The 16,956-nt window shown below is 39.6% G+C and overlaps 1 protein-coding gene across 3 annotated transcripts in view; it reads right to left on the reverse strand.

The window, feature by feature from the left end:
- Positions 1-16,638, reverse strand: part of CEP120 (centrosomal protein 120) — a 75,367-nt gene extending 58,729 nt beyond the window's left edge. The window contains exons 1-6 of one of the 3 annotated variants that reach the window (XM_053665299.1): positions 16,426-16,638; positions 16,080-16,157; positions 11,928-12,084; positions 10,239-10,353; positions 7,645-7,786; positions 237-385 (exon numbers count right to left, since the gene is read on the reverse strand). In XM_053665299.1, coding sequence (XP_053521274.1) covers positions 237-385; positions 7,645-7,786; positions 10,239-10,353; positions 11,928-12,084; positions 16,080-16,128 — 612 coding nt within the window. In that variant the 5' untranslated portion in view covers positions 16,129-16,157; positions 16,426-16,638. Of the gene's footprint in view, positions 1-236; positions 386-7,644; positions 7,787-10,238; positions 10,354-11,927; positions 12,085-16,079 lie in introns of all 3 variants that reach the window. The other 2 variants (XM_053665300.1, XM_053665298.1) reach the window with 2 other exon arrangements.
- Between the last annotated feature and the right edge of the window lie 318 nt (positions 16,639-16,956).

Below are 16,956 nucleotides of genomic sequence, written 5' to 3' on the forward strand. Positions count from 1 at the left end.
GATAGTCTTTCTTTTAAATCCTGAGACTGAATTTATTCTTACTACCAAGACCACCACAATTTGTTCTTTTCATAAAGCAAGAATGCTTTCTGATGAAAGAAAATAGTTCTCTACTTCATTTGTAGGGAAAAAAAAAGTCAATTCGCAAATCTTTTTAAAACCTGAAAGCAGATTTAAAAAAATAAAGTTCAATTTTCGAGTTCTTTGTAAATCACTAACCTGAGGGAAAGCCTCACCTGCTCCAGCTGGGTGGCAAAGGCGATGGTCACTGACATAGTGAAGAAGTCAGTGCAGCGCTCCGCTGGTCCGATCTGATGGTAGCCTCCTTCCTCATTCAGCACCGCCACAACGTCCTTGGGGTCAAGTCCAGATAGGCTGGCGGGAACTTTATGGGGAAAAATAAATAAACTACATTGTAGTTTGCCACTGAAAGATTTTGAAAGCTGGTTAAACTTTCTTGTTTGCAGTTTTCATGGACACATTTAATATCTCAGTAAGGTTTCCAGTGATTTTTATATATAACCACCATTTTCTATCTATACATGAAGTCATATTTTGAAATAAGCTAACATTCTTAAAATTTCAATTCAATTAACCACAGAGAAAAGGCATCACAGGTTTTCTAAAGGAAGAGAATATAAACTGGGAACTGAAAAATAAGCAAAATTTGGCTAAAAATAGAAAGGTGACTGAATAGAGAATGAGGGAGTAAAAAGTGTTCTGGGCAGAAGGAACAATGTGTACAAAGACTCAGCAGCAAGAGAAAGCACATACAGACCGACGTGCTGAATCAGAGAGGGAGGATGACCTAGAAGAGCCAAGCCTGGAGGAATAAGCAGAGGCCACAGCAGAGTCTTCTTCGATGCCATGCAAGAACAACTAGACGGTTTTCTAAGAATAAGAGAATACCATGAAACAATTTTGAGAAGAGAATATAATCAAATAGACTTCAATATGAAGAGAATGGAGAGGGACAGGGTTTTCAAATTGGTCAAGAAAAAAAACAAAACCACACACACCTGAAATAATAGACAATATTCAGAACTAGGGAGAATGCAGTCAAGTGAACACTCTCCATGCTGGTAGGTACAGACTAGTGTATAACCTTTTGAAGAGTATTAACTCAGGGCTTCTCAAAATTTTATGCATGCATGTTCTGTAAACAAGCAGTCATTCCCGACTCCTTCAGGAGTTAATCCTGAAGCTATGAGCTCACTAAAGCCCTGACTAAAAACTGCATAAGGGGTCAGAACACAGATACGAGAGTCACACAGACCACGGTTTCAATCCTAGTTCTGCCATTCACTAACTATATAGGAAAACTACAATATCCTTCGGTCTCATTTTTTCTACAAAGTTTTTTGTGTTGTTGAGAAGATAAAATTAAACATCAAAAAGTACTTAGCAGAGTATCTGACAATGAAGCACTTGAATAAAGGTAGCCATTAAATTCTAAGGTCAAGGGAGCTTAGAAATCAAAATAATTGTGACAGGTCTCTCACTGTCGGGAAAGAGAGCTACAAATACGGAAGGGGAGAAGAACTAGGATAAATCTCGTAGTGCAGGACTGGATGGATGGAAGGTGTCTATGTGAATGTATGGTGTTCAAAAAATGTAGAGATAATAAAGAAAAATAAGAGCGATACAAAGATATATATGTGTGTGTATGTAGGGTGGGGCAAAAGTAGGTGTACAATTGTTTGCATGTACAGTTGTAATACTTCCTCTGTGTGTACATGCACAAATTCTCTAACTTTTTCTACTGAAAGGGCTTGAGTGCAGCAACATCCCAATGGCAACTGGCATTCCCAGAGCCTGGACCTTGACTTCTAAATAGCATTCTTTAGTCAAAGGAAACAGGGCTCCTTGAAAAAAATTGTTGAATCCAGGGCTGAGACAGGAAACGTGTAAGATGAGCCTGGACCATCTTCTTGTGCCAGAAAACAAGCAGAAACTCAAAAAACTGTGGAGACAGTCAAAAGGAAACAGAAGAAGCTTGCAGAAGCTCCCACTGTGCAAATTTGGGCCAAGTATGAGAGGTTAAAACTGTAACCCGCTAAAGAAAATGAGAAAACTGTAAGTCTACACTTATACAATATAAACAAACAGAAGGTTTAATGAAGAAGGAATATCCTATAATTTTATAATTCTGACCCATAAAACATTTACTAATTACAAAGGAAAAACAGTAAGTTTACAATTGAGGACACAGACACACAACACCTTAATCAAATAATCAAAGTGGTCATCATCAATAATGGAACAAATCAAAATTCTGTGTCACCTGACAAGATGGCAATGAGAGAAACATAGCAGCACTTCTGCGATAGTCCTGCCAGAGGTGTACGACCTAAATCTAATACCAGTCACACACAAACAGTACAGGGGCACAGGATCCCCCAAAGACTGGGACTTAACTACGGGACTACAGAATGTCTCCCCTCCCCACAAACATTACCACTACATCACTAAGGGCCTGTTTTCCTTTTACGCAGTGTATCATTTCCACCTTTCAACAAAACTATTACAAAGTATACTAAAAGGCTAAAAAACAATCATCATCATCCAAGCTTTCATTTAGGAAAACAGAGAGGAACAAATTAAATTCAAAGTAAGCAAAAGAGAGAAATAATAAAAGCTAGAGCAGAGATCAATGAACCTGAAAACAGGAAATCAACAGAGAAAAATCAAACCGAAAGCTGGTTCACTGAAAAGATCAATAAAATCAGTAAGCCTCTAGCCAGCTCTAGAGCAAAAAAGAGAAGACACAAATTCCTAGTACCAGAAACGAAAGAGGGAACAACACTCTGGATCCCGTGGGCATTAAAAGGATAACCAAAAAGTGCTGTGAGTAACTCTGTGCCCACAAACTTGATAACCCAGATGAAATCCACCAATTCCTCTGGAGGATACAATCTGCCAGAAGGCACAGACAGTCTGAATAGGCAGTGTCATTTAATTAAATTGATTCCATAATTTTACAAACCAGAGAGCACCAGACCCAGATGGGTTCACTGGTGAATCATACCAAAGATTCGAGAAAGAAATTACAGTGGACCCTTGAACAGCACAGATTTGAACTATGTAGGATCACCTATGTACAGATTTAAATCACTGTTGTTCAAGGATTAACCATATTTTGGATCCAATGAGTGGGATGCTGAGTATGCTGAGGACCAACTTTAAGTTCAACACAGATTTTCAACAGCTAGGGGGTCAGCACTTCCATCCCCCACTCACCACTTTGTTTAAGGGTCCACTGTACACCAACTGTCTACAATCTGTTTCAGAAAATGTAAGCAGAGGGAATACTTCCTAACTTGTTCTATGAGGCCAGTATTACTATAATGTCAACACCTGATAAAGGCATTACCAAAATAACAAAACAAAACAGAATAATACTCTCATACACATAAATGCAAAAATCCTCAACAAAATATTAGCCAACTGAATACAACAATGTATAAAAAAGAAATATACACCACCACCACTACCACATGGGATTCCAAAAATCTATTAATGTAATCCACTGTATGAACAGGCTAAAGAAAAACCAGATGTTCATACCAACAGATGCCGAAAAAGTATGAGACAAAATTCAGCATTCATTCATGATAAAACACTCTGAGAAACTAGAAATAGTGACTTCCTCAACTTGACAAAGAACATCTACAAAAAGTCTACAGCTAACAGCACACTTAATGGTGAGAAGTTTTCCCACTAAGATCAGGAAAAATGAAGTTCCCTTTCACTACTACTTTTCTTTCTTTAAAAAAAAATCTTTATTGTATTTTTCCCCAATCTTTATTGTATATTTTTTCCATTACCATTTAGTCCCCTTATGTCCTCTTCCCCCCATCAATTACCACACTTGTCCATGTCTCCTTTTTCCTTTTTGCTCAATCCCTTTAACCACTGCTTTTCAATATCACACCGGAAATCCACCCTAATGCACTACTAACACATGTAAAGGAACTAAAAGACAAGCGAACTGGAAAGGAAGACATAAAACTGTCTTTGTCTGCAGATGACATGACTATGTACAATATACCCATCTATGGAAAAACTCAACAAAAAACTCCTGGCGTCAAAAGTAAGTGATTGTAATAAGGCTGCAGGATACAAGATTAACATATAAAAGCAAAATGCTTTCCTATATATTAGTAATGAACAAGTAGAATTTGAAATTAAGAAAAAAAAACTACTTACATCAGCACCCAAAACAAATATATAAGAATAAATCTAACAAAATATGTAGAAGATTTATATAAGGAAAACTGCAAAACTCTGATGAACAAAATCAACGAAGAACTAAATGGAGAGATATTCCAGGCTCATAAATGACAACTCAATATTGTCCAGATGTCAGTTCTTCCCAGTTGATCTATAGGGTCAATGCCAGCTCAATAAAAATCCCAGCAAGTTATTTGTGGACATTGATAAACGGATCTTAAGTTTATATGAGAAGCAAAAGACCGAGAATAGCAAATTTAATACTGAAAGAGACAACAAAAGTTGGACTGATACTCAAATTCAAGGTGTACTATAAAGCTACAGTAATCAAAACTGTGGTAGTCAAATGATCTTTGGCAAAGGAGAAAAGGCAAAGATAGAGTTTTTCGACAAATGGATATCCACATGTAAAAAAATAAGGATCTACACTCAAACCTCACTGCCTTCACAAAAATTAACTCAAAATGGATCACAGACCTAAGTGTAAAACAAAAACCTTCAAGACTCTGAATAAAACATAGGGAAAACACAGACGCAGAGGACTTTGGACATGGGGATGCCTTTTTAGGTACAATGTCAAAGGCATGAGCCATAAAAGAATTGATGAGCTAGGCTTCATTAAAATTTTAAAAACTTCTCTACTGAAGGCAATGTTAAGAGAAGAAGACAAGTCATACTGAGAAAAAATATTTGCAAAAGAGACATACGACAAGGACTGTTATCCAAAATATATTTTAAAAACCTCTTAAAATTAAAATTCTATGGGAAAACATATTTGCCAATGATACCTCAGACAAAGGTTTAATCTCCAAAATATACAAAGAACTTACATGACTCCACTCTAAGAAGACACCCAACCCAATTAAAAAATGGGAAAAGGACTTGAACAGACACTTCTCCAAGGAGGACACACAGAACATTCAGAGACACATGAAGAGATGCTCAATATCGTTAGCTATCAGAGAGATGCAAATTAAAACCACAATGAGATACCACTTTACACCAGTCAGGATGGCTATCATAAACAAAGCAACAAACAAATGTTGGAGAGGTTGTGGGGAAAAGGGGTCCTTAGTCCACTGTTGGTGGGATTGCAGACTGGTAACAACCATTATGGAAAACAGTATGGAATTTTCTCAGAAAAATAAAAATCGACCTGCCTTTTGACCCAGCAATTCCACTGCTGGGATTATATCCTAAGAATCCTAAAACATCAATATCAAAGAACCTATGCACCACAATGTTCACAGCAGCACAATTTACAATAGCCAAGAGTTGGAAGCAACCTAGGTGCCCATCAGTAAATGAATGGATCAAAAAATTGTGGTACATATACACAATGGAATTCTATGCTGCAGAGAGAAAGAAGGAGCTACTACCTTTTGCAACAACATGGATGGAACTGGAAAGCATTATGCTGAGTGAAGTAGGCCAGGTGCTGAAAGACAAGTACCATATGATCTCACCTTTAACAGGAAGCTAAACAACAAAACAAACAAGCAAGCAGGAAAAAAAAAACAAAGACACTGAAATAGAGAACAAAGGGACAGTGACCAGAGGGGAGAAGGAAGGGAAGTTAAGGGGAAAAAGGGGGAGGGATTTGGAGGAACAAATAGGAAGGACACAGGGACGAGAACTAAGGGGGGGGTGGAAATGGGAGGGAGGTGGGGAGACGGGGTGGGGGGGGCTGGGATGGGAGAAATTGACAAAAAAAACTGTACCTGAAAAAAAAACTAAATAAAATTAATTATTAAAAGAAATTAAAATTCTACAACAAAACAAGCAATTAAAAAATGGGCAAAAGACCTGAACAGATACTCCACCAGAAATGATATACAGAGAGCAAGTAATCATATGGAAAGATGTTAATACCATATATCATTACAGAATTGCTATTAGCACAAGATACTACTCATCTATCACAAAGGCCAATATCCAAAACACTGACAATACCAAATGCTGACATGGATATATAGCAATAGAAACTCTCTCATTCATTGCTGGTGAATACAAAATGGTTTTTCCACTTGGGGAAAATAGTTTGGCAATTTCTCATAAAACTAAACATACTCTAACCATCCAGTAATCACACTCCTTAGTATTTACCCAAATGAAATGAAAACTTATGTCCATACAAAAACCTGCACAGGGATATTTGTAACAGCTTTATTCCTAATTATTATTATTTTTTTTATTAAAATATTTTATTTATTTATCTTCAGAGGGGAAGGGAAGGAGAGAGGGAGAGAAACATCAATGTATGGTTGCCTTTTGTGCGTCCCCTGCTGGGAACTGGCCTGCAGGGAACTGGTCTGCAACCCAGGCATGTGCCCTGACTGGGAATCGAACCGCGATTGTCTGGTTCGCAGGCCCGCGCTCAATCCACTGAGCTACACCAGCCAGGGCTATTCCTAATTATTAAAACTTGAAAGCAACCAAGATATTCTTCAGTGAGTGGATAAATAAACTGTGATACATCCAGACAATGTAATATTATTCAATGCTAGAAAGAAGTGAGCTATCAAGGCATGGAAAGATATGGAAGAACCTTAAGTGGGTATTACTATGTAAAAGAAGACAATCTGAAAAGGCCACATATAGTATAATTAATAATGTGACATTCTGGAAAAAGAAAATCTATGGAGACAATAAAACATCAGCAGCTGTCAAGGGTTAGAGGGAGGGAGGGATGAACAACAGAGCACACAGGATTTCTAGGGCAATGAAACTATTACTGTAGGATTCGACAGTCGTGGATATGCCGTCGCATGTTTGTCAAAACCTGTGGAATGCTGTGCATTCATTCAACACAAAGAATGAACCCTACCAGGAACTATGAACTGTAGGTGATAACGATGTGTCCATGGAAGACCCTCAATGATGACAAATGGACCACTCTGGTAAGGAATGCTGACAATGCAAGAGGTGTATTTGTGTGAGGACAGGGTTTTGTGGGAACACCCTATACTTTCCAGTTTTTCTGGGAACCTGAAACTGCTCTGAAGGATAAAATTTATTAATTAAAAAGGAAAGAAACAAAAATGAAGATTTTGTTAAACTACAGTTAACAGAGAAGAGCATAACCATTTACTGGCACTCCTGTACTCATCCTAGAAAGAAAATTTCCCAAGTAGCAATTTTTAAAAACACTACAAAATTCTACCTTGTTCTATTATGTATAAACAAAGAAAGGAAAATCTTTCCTAATTTTCTAAGCTTTGTAAACAAGAGCTAAGAGCAACAAGTGCTGCGCATATAACAATGTCACCACATCTGTCTGACACACTGGAGCAAAATCAGTTTACACTCCTGCACATACATATACCTTCCTGTAACACCAGCCACCCATCCTAAGGTTCTGATCTACAGATGCAACTTCTCTAAGAATGTCCTTGGAGATGATGCACAAACCTTTTCCATCTCGAGGAGGAGCTCCTTTTGCTTTAAAACTGTCCACTGGTGCCTTTGAATCTGTTTCCAAAGCAATACTTATCTGTATCTCCGACTTGAACTTGGTGTATTTATTACTCAGCAACTGGTACCATTTTGGTGCCTGGAGAATAACAACAAAACACCTTCATAGTTAACGGGAAATAAATACTAGTGGGAAATGTTCTATAAGGTTCTAAATATATTTCCTGTAATTTCTCAGTGCTTTCTCCTCTTAAAACAATTTTCCCCCATTTTCCTCAAAAGAAATTAATCCTGCTTAGGAAGCTTACTAAATATCCTCCTGAAGTGGAAGTTTAGATTATCTTTCTTGTGGCTATTCCTATGTTTCAACAGATAATATATTAAAGAAAACACAATTTATTTCTTTCTAGCTTTATGCTCATGTCCCCAATCTCCCTTCATTCCTTAAACTAGACTACCAATTCTCCATTTCCCTACCCCTAATTTTTCACTTTTTCTGTTATATCTATTCTGCCTGGCAACATCTCTGCTTTGTTCTATTTATATCAAATAAGGAAAAGAAAAGCTTAATGTTAATAAAAACAGTAAGAAAATACTAAAGTAAAGGTCTAATGGTTGAGCTCTGAGTTCTGAACTATGTGTTTGACTGATATTAAACTGTATGGTCTTTTTCACAGAATGAAGTATCCTAAATTACCTGGATATTCCCCCCACAGTAGCATCAGAAATTCCCGTCCCCAAACCAGCATTTACAGTCTCATGGCCCAGAACCACGGACGCTGTCAGTGCAGGAACCACTGGTGGGCAGGGGACCATTTCAACACCTGGAAACAGCATCCTTACTCTGACCAATATTCTGCAAAGGCACAGTCCAGTGCTTATACTGATCAAAACCAAAGCAGTTGTTTTGGTTTGGTAAGTTCTGTCTGATAAGCAAAATAGGATAAACTAGGCCATAGATTTAAAAAACTCCCAGCCAAGTTTATTTTTTAAGGTTAAACTTCATAATTTGTTGTGGCACCTTTATCTTGTACTTCTGAAGACAAAATTTGTTTGTTCTTATACATCTTGTGACAAATATTTTCTAATTTTAAGTACAAGCCTGAAAAAATATTTTTATCTACTTGCAAACTAAGCTTTTGTCACGTAAGTCACAACAAATCTGAATTCTTCTATGTTTACATCTATTTACAGAAATTCAAATTATTTTTAACTTCAAATGTTTTAGCGGCCAACTTCATATATTTCTGCTGGCAAACAGAACAATTGGTTTTCCTAAACTAATGTAATTTTAAAACACTTCTCCTTAACTTCAACCACAAATATGATGACAAAGTGTCCTAAAGCTCGAGACAAGGAGGAAAGAAATGCCAAGTGCATCCAGAGGCATGATCTCCTCTTGGATATCCTCCCCCAAGAGGATTTGCCTTCTCTGTAACCAGAGCAACTGCAGAAGCGTCTTCCGGACACTTGGAAGCCGCAGCAGAGAAGCTGGGTGAGGGGAACATCAGGGACACAAGCGTGACCCCGGGTCCTTTTTCAGGATCTGGGGGCAGACTGGTGATGAGTACCCAAGAACTGGGGATAAACAAGCCCTATTTTAAAGCATTTTAAAATTTCAGTTTCTTTTAAACGATTCCAAATTTGGGCCAGGCTGACAGGCTTATTTGCAAATATCATTGCTATCAGTAGCAAAAATGTTAGTAACTTCTCTAATGTTAGATAAAATTTTCCTCACAGAATCCTAACTTATGATTCAAATCAAGTATGGAGAAGTTTAAAATAAAAAGATTAAATTTTACTCTTTCTTTTAAAAACTGTGATAAAACAAAGACATAAAGAAAAATTAAACATAGACATGTCTAAAAGTCAATAATGTACAAAGAGGTTAAATGATAATCAAAAGACACAAGAAACATTTTCAATAACAAAAAGCCCTAATACAGAAAGCAGGACCCAGAGCTTGTTCTCCCTGCGTGTGCGAGCATTCCCGCCCATCTCAGTGGGGGCAGGGTGAGGGGCTGCTGTTTACACAGAGTCAGGTGGGTTCCCATAAGTTCACTTACTCTATCACGTATGGAAGGCAAGGAGCAAGAAGCAGGGAAACCAACTGGAAGACTAATATGGTAACCAAGGTAAAAACAATGGTGGCAGGGAAAATGCAGAGTAGTAGATGCATCAGGAGGGAAAAAAGTAACTAGAAAGGATGGCTACAGAGGCAGAAAAAGGGAGGCATCAAGAAAGACTTCTATATTTCTGGTCTGCAAAACTGGAAGGAGAGTGGAGAGCATTCACCGACAGTGGAAGAACACCATCTTTAAAGCAAAGCTCAGGACGTTAAGCTCAAGGTAACAGCAACCTGACCATAGGTTTGAGTTCACAGAGAAGTTTCTTCGAGAAAGGCGGGTTCTAGGTCAGTGAACTGATTAGAAGGTTAGGGTTTTCTACATCAAATGCACAAATTAAAACACATGAACTGCCATAGTGGCACAGGTCTAGTATTCCACACTCTTTCCATCAATCTGATTGCTATATATGGAAAACAAACAGCTGTTTAACATAATCAGTAAAAAACATCAAAAGTACAGTACCTGCTTTGTTTCTTGAGCAGTTCTTAAGTCTAGAAGAATGTAACCTACAGTTTCCTTGGTTGCAGTGAAAGGATCCAAGGCAAAACACTGGAGTTTGATAGGAGTACGCTGTAGCCTGTAACATGATTTATGTGAACAGTAAAACAGCTTTTGCTTAGTATTAAACTGACTTTCCATTACCCCTGAAAAAGCCGCCTACTTTCAAGTTTCCATATTTTCTGAAAAACTCTTCAACTGGCAAGAAACTATTAATTTTATTGTCTTACATACGAAACATGTCAAAAATGTTAGTCTCTCTCCTCTAAGAAGCGGTCATCAAGGTCAATGTTTTTCAAGCTTCTGTAATTTATAGAACTCTTTCAAAGTAAAACTAACCATTACTCCTTAAGTTTGTTTTTCTTATACTGTCACACACATAAAACTACAAATATACACATATACTTACAGCTCTTTTTGTACCTAAAACCCAAAATAAGCTAAGGAATTAAACACCATAAAATCATAAGCTATTAAAACTAACAATGTGATGTAATGCATGACAATGCTCCACAAGCATGGCCGTGACTGATATGCCATGAGGTCTGTTGCACCCAGAACCCCTTACTGCTCTTGCAGTAAGCTGATTCAATTTCGTCACCGCCTTTACCTAGTGGAACGGCCGTGAAACCTGCTCGGAGCACAAAATCATCATTTACACAGTCCACTTCTGTGTCATTCTCTTAGCCCATACATACACTCACAGTGGTGCCACTGGGCACTGACACAACTGTACAGACAACTACCAACGTAGCCACGAACATCTCACATCAGAACTCTGTCTAGGCAGACATTCCAGAAGTCACTGGGAGGAAATACAAAATTTTGACAGTCTCTAAAAATTTAATATCCTAACAAATAAACCCATGGACTAATCTAGCAAAAGAAGAAAATAAATTTCTCCTTGCTCTCATTTTTAACTTTGCATTTTGATTTAATTTAGTAATAAGAGCGAGCAAGTACTGAAGTGATTATATGTTTCCCAGAAAGAAATATCTTCTCAATCCTCTTAAAAATAAAAAGTATCAATGTCCTTGCCTGCTTCTGGTCATCCGAGTTCATGAAATAAGTAAGAGACTATGACTCATGGTCTGCTTTATAATAAAGTGTTTAAATGTCTAAAATCGAGTATAAAATTAATTTCAAAGATCCTTTATATAATTACTCTAATATATATCTATATATCCTTGGCAAGGCAGAAAAAATATACAATAAATGAATAGAAATCACAATGAATTCCAAAGCATATTTAATACTGGGCAGACATCATTATAGCACTTCTAGATACCTAGTGTCTCATACATTAGCCAAAAAAACACCCCTAGGTGTAGTGACCAAAAGCTTAGGGTCTGGTGCTAGACTGCCTCAAGCACTACCACTATCCAGCTGGGCTCTACACTGTCCAGCTAACTAACTTAGGACAAGTTACTTCACCTCTTTGGCTTCAGTTTTCTCATCTGTAACACGGGGGAAATACCTACTTCATAGTGTTGATGTGATTTTTAAATGAATTATTGTTACAATGCCCTTTCCAAATTTCCTGGCACATTAATATTTGTTGAGGGATTTTTTATTACTATAATCTAATGAGATATATGAATTTATTTATAACAGCCTGAAAAAGCACAGAGTAAATTGACAATGTACAGTTACCTGTGCTGATGGAGGGCTTTTCTGTCAATTTCCCAGGCTAACTCGGTGGCAAACTGTGGCTGGTCAGTATGGTCCACAGGATCAGTAGCCAACTGTTCTCCATCAAATTTTGCTTCTACTACAAGCACATGCTTTGGACGTTTCGGGAAATGTCGACCTGAAAAAAAAGAAGACTATATAGTTTAAACAGAAGCATACAAAAATCAAACGTCATTTCGCATATATTTAAAAAATTGATATGTTAAGAGTGGCTGACTTATCATATAGTCCATAAGCTACCTCCCTAACACATGTTCACATACATACCCACTCAAATTCAGTGTTCATAAAAAACATGAATCAGCCCTGGCTGGGCTGCTGGGTTGTAGCATCGTCCTATACACCAAAAGGTTGCAGGTTCAATCCCTGGTCAGGGCATGTACAGGAGGCAACTGATCACTGTTTTTCTCACATCACTGTTTCTGTCTCTCTCTCCCCATCCCACTTCCTCGTTCTCTAAAATCAATAAACTATGCTCAGGTGACGAGTTTTTAAAAAATGAATCAAATTGAAAGCTATAACGTAGTTATAGCTTCTCAAACATTAATGTGTATATGAATCACCTGAAACCCTGTGAAACTGTAGATCCTGGTTCGGTAGGTCTAGGATGGGCCCGAGAGCCTACATTTCTAACAAGATCACAGGCAACGTCAATGCTATTGTCCTCAGTTCACACCTTGAGCATCAATGATCTCAATAGCATTTAGAAATAGAGAGTTAAAAATGTGATTACACCAATTTTAGATATTACCACATAATACAAAACAACGTCATCTGGAGAGTTAGGAACTAAACTAGCAAAAACAAATTTACCTGCATATTAATTTTCCTGTTAACACAGTTAAAATCCTGCAAATTAGCCAAAGAAAAATAAACACATGTATTCATTCATTTTATTCTCAAGGACAATGTTGCATATTTGCAAGAAGTAGTAAAGCATTCTATCTACCCATTCCTTCGCTGTTTACTGAAGGCACTGTCAGAGACGGGTATTACGTCAGATGGTGGGATGCACAAAAAGTAAAACAGAATACCTGCCCTCAAAGAATGAAGGTCTAGTGGAAAGAGACAAAACACTGAAAAGAGGAAGCTAAAGAACTAAGGGAGAAGCAGTAAGAATCTTACAGTCAACCTGGTCATAGGTCTGGAGAGGCGGACCTTGGTGAGGGGAGTTTTAATCACTGTGAAGTAAATTCATCTCTGCTGCTACTCACTCTGGTACAAGCTTACTTAAGAATTAAGCTGATGAGAAAGACTTTGACTGCAAACCTGTGATTTTTACCTGGGGCTCTCACTGAAACCCCCTAATAGGAATCTTGCTACACATGGCCTGCCTCTCCCAATTAGCAGTCACAGAAGTTTCTCTCTGGACCTCATTTTCAGCTGTTCTAAAAGAGCACTAGGTTCCCCAAATGAATTTCACATGTGTCAAAAAACCTATATTTTCAGACTATCATAAGTATAACCTCCAATAAGCCTGAGAGCAGAGGCTATGATGTAGTGCAATAAATAAGGAATACCTTGAGAACAGAAACCCCATCTTTTTATTCCTCACTATTCAGCACATGTCCCACATCCCGCTCATAGCAGAAACCCAAGCATTTTCATTTGCATAAAGGGCACTTGTAGAAGTATAGCAAAGAAGTTGCAAGCCGATCAATATTGTACAGTTGAAGGACTGGGAACACATGACTAGGTGGCAGGAAGGGAGATGAGGCTGAAAGAAATGCAAGCGATCTACCATAAAGGATATGCTATTCTAAGAAATACAGACATTATTCTTTAGGGCACCAAAGGATTTTAAGAAAATGAGATTTGCATTTCAGAAAGAGTATCCCCAGACACTAATGTGGACAGTGTAGTTTCTAGAAAGGAAGAAAACATTTATGAAACAAGACTATTGAAAAGATTATTACAATAGATCAGGTGAATAAGGAGGGTCCCGAAGCAGAGCACTCACAGAGGAAGCTCATTTATTTAAGTTTATATGAAGTATCTGCTAGCATTTTAAAAATAAAATCAACAACACTTGGTGATAATTGGCAGTTGGGGATGGAGAGGAAGGGGATGATTCCCAGGTTCTTCACCTGAGGTGACAGCGTGGTTAATATGAAGAGAAATGCAAACACAAGAGGAGGAACCGTTTGGAGGAAGGGCCAAAAGAGTCTCAGACACGTTTGTGACAACACCTAAGTGACATCAGTGACTCCAGGTTCTCTTCCCTTCACACTGCTACTGAACTAAACTTGCAAACACCTTTATCCTACTCGGGGATATATGCCGCCCCCTTAGTATTTAGCACATTAAACTATTTTCTTTAAAGAGCCCTCAAGGTCTGGTCTCTCTAGGTATACAAGCTTATTTCTTACCACAATATTCCTAAATATTCACCTTCCTCTACCCTGCCTGTCTTGCTGATCTCTCCACTGCGCGTCTCCAAATTGTCCTGGGTTGTCCAATCGCCTGGAATGATGTTCTTCTATCCCCCCATCTAAAGCTTGTTTGCCATTTTAAGCACTTCAGCCATCATCCCCACCCACCCCCAAAACTTGTGTTTATAGCCCACATCACATATTTTTAATACAATATATCCTAACATACTGTGTTCTGCACTTAATTTGATATTCTGAAGTAGACAAATGCCTACATCTTTGAAGGGGAAAGACAGCACCTCTTATTTCCTTTTTTCTTATTTCATGGTATAAGTCCAAAAGCTTTTGTTAACATGATAATGGGATTTTAGTCCTATGTCTTTATTTTTTTAAAACAAGTTTTTTATTTTTAGATTTTTTCTCTTTTTTTAAAGATTTTATTTATTTTTAGAGAGAAGGGAAGGGAAGGAGAAAGGGAGAAAAATATCAGTGTGTGGTACCCTCTCCCACACCCCCAACTGGGGACCTGGCCCACAACCCAGGCATGTGCCCTGACTGGGAATCCAACTGGTGACCCTTTGATTCACAGCCTGCACTCAACCCACTGAGCTACACTAGTCAAGAGTACTATGTCTTTTAAACAATTAGTAACCTAACAGTTGAAACGGCCCCAATGCTCTATAATGCATTCTACTGTTCCAAAACTCAAACATTTGGTTTACAATATTTACTTCCCCCTCACCCTGCAAAAAGTGCCAAGCCACCACAGAATACCTCCCACGGAGGGGTGGGGGGGGGGAAGGCCAGTCATGCCTCTGGCCCAGTCAACATGACTTCTTCTTGCATGTTCTTTACAACCTGTCCTCAATTTACCCGTCAACTCCTATGTCCTCCACTTTCCTGCAGTCTGCTCTCCAACCACACTGAATTTAAGCAACCACAGAACACGCCTTGCTTTTCCACACCTTGAGAGCTCTTCGTCGTTCTCTTTGCCTGCTTCCCTCTGGCTTTCCTTTTTTCACCTGTCGAATTCCTAACCATCCTTTAGGACCCAAATAAGTGTCACCTCCTCCAAAGAACCTTCCTCAACTTCCCTAAAGATGGTCATTCCTTCTTTCTTACCCTGATGAATTATTTGTCGACACATTGTCCATCCTACATTCTTAGCTTTTAGAACCAAGATTGTTTTATTCTGACATTCCCAACGCTGTGCCTGACACTCAGTCTCCAGTAAACCAATGTCAATAAACCAAACTCCAGGACACGCACACTATTACTAGGGCCTCTTGACAACCTTTAAGTCCTCCATGAAGATTTGTAAAGGGCATGCCCTCCTCAATACTCTGAAACCGCTGGAAATACGTACTGGAGTCAAAGGAAAATTCTTGGAAATGCTGTTACCGTGAGGTCGCTGAACAGAACGTGCTTTCCAGGCACACTTTCAGCTCGTATATAAAAGTCATCGACATGCTGCTGCTTCTGGAAATCGTTTTTTCTACAATCTCTGGGGCTGCGGCTAGTCACACTAAATATCACCCATTCCTAATAGCGTTCATACTCCCTTGAGAGATTTTTTAATCAATTGCCTAACAGACCTCACCACGTACAACTTCGAACAAGTCTTCGAGGACCACGAAAGCAAAGATGACAAGGTTCTTAGGGCTCACAAAGCCTCGCTCCCACATCACTGCGTTAAAATTCAGGAAGCAGCAGTTGCATAAGTCAGTCCTGGGCCGCTTACCTTCTACGATGGACACAACGATGAGCAGTGGGTCGGACTTGGAGACCATGGCTGCGGTCCGCGGCCGGCAGGCGGGGTCTGCTGGACGGAAGGGGGCCCCAACTGAGGTTCCGGTAGCCTGCGACCCCCGGCGGGGCTGCCGGCGCGGCTCCCACCGCCCGCTCCTGGCCCCGGCCGCCCCGACCCAGCTCTGCGGCCGGGTCCCGCCGCAGCCTGCAGCACTCCCGGCTCCCCGACTCCGGGCCGCCAGCCCAGCTCCTAGCCCTGCCCGGATTCAAGACAAAAAGCCGCCCCGCCACCCCACCGGGCCAGTCTGCAACTAGAGGGGAGCCCGCCGCCTAAGAACCTTTTGCCGCCTGCGTAGAGGCTTTTCAAACGCCCGGGCAGCCGCCGCGGCCGCTGCCGCCGCGCCCTCAGCTTCCGCCTAGCAACCGGGCCCGCAGGCCCAGTGCCCGGGAGAGGCCGGAGGACAAAGGGTAATAGAGACCAGGGCAGATGAGGATAGAACGCCCCTCGGCCCACTGTGCCTCCTGCCCTTTTACGCTTGGTTCCATAGCCCCAGAGAGACGACTAGACCAGTACTTAAGAGCGCCCTCTGCTAGCCGGACAAGGGAAGGCGGGCGATTTGCGGGGAACAGCTGCGCAGGCGCAGTGCTGCAGTAAAGGCTTCCAGAAGTTCCCTTTGAAGAGTGTGAATGTAGTGTATTCTCCGCTTTATGCTCTGGACAAAACCTGGGAAATATATCAATAGAGATTTTTTAGGAATCTAGCTCATTTCAATCCCCTAATGTCAAAAGTGTTTAAAGATCAAATCAGAGAAAAATAATGACTTAAGTCTGAGATCTGAAATTGTCCTGGCGCAGAACCTCAAGTTTGT

This window comes from Artibeus jamaicensis, unplaced genomic scaffold (assembly GCF_021234435.1).
Source record: "Artibeus jamaicensis isolate MK-2021 breed Jamaican fruit bat unplaced genomic scaffold, CSHL_Jam_final contig_402, whole genome shotgun sequence".
NCBI lineage: Eukaryota > Metazoa > Chordata > Mammalia > Chiroptera > Phyllostomidae > Artibeus > Artibeus jamaicensis.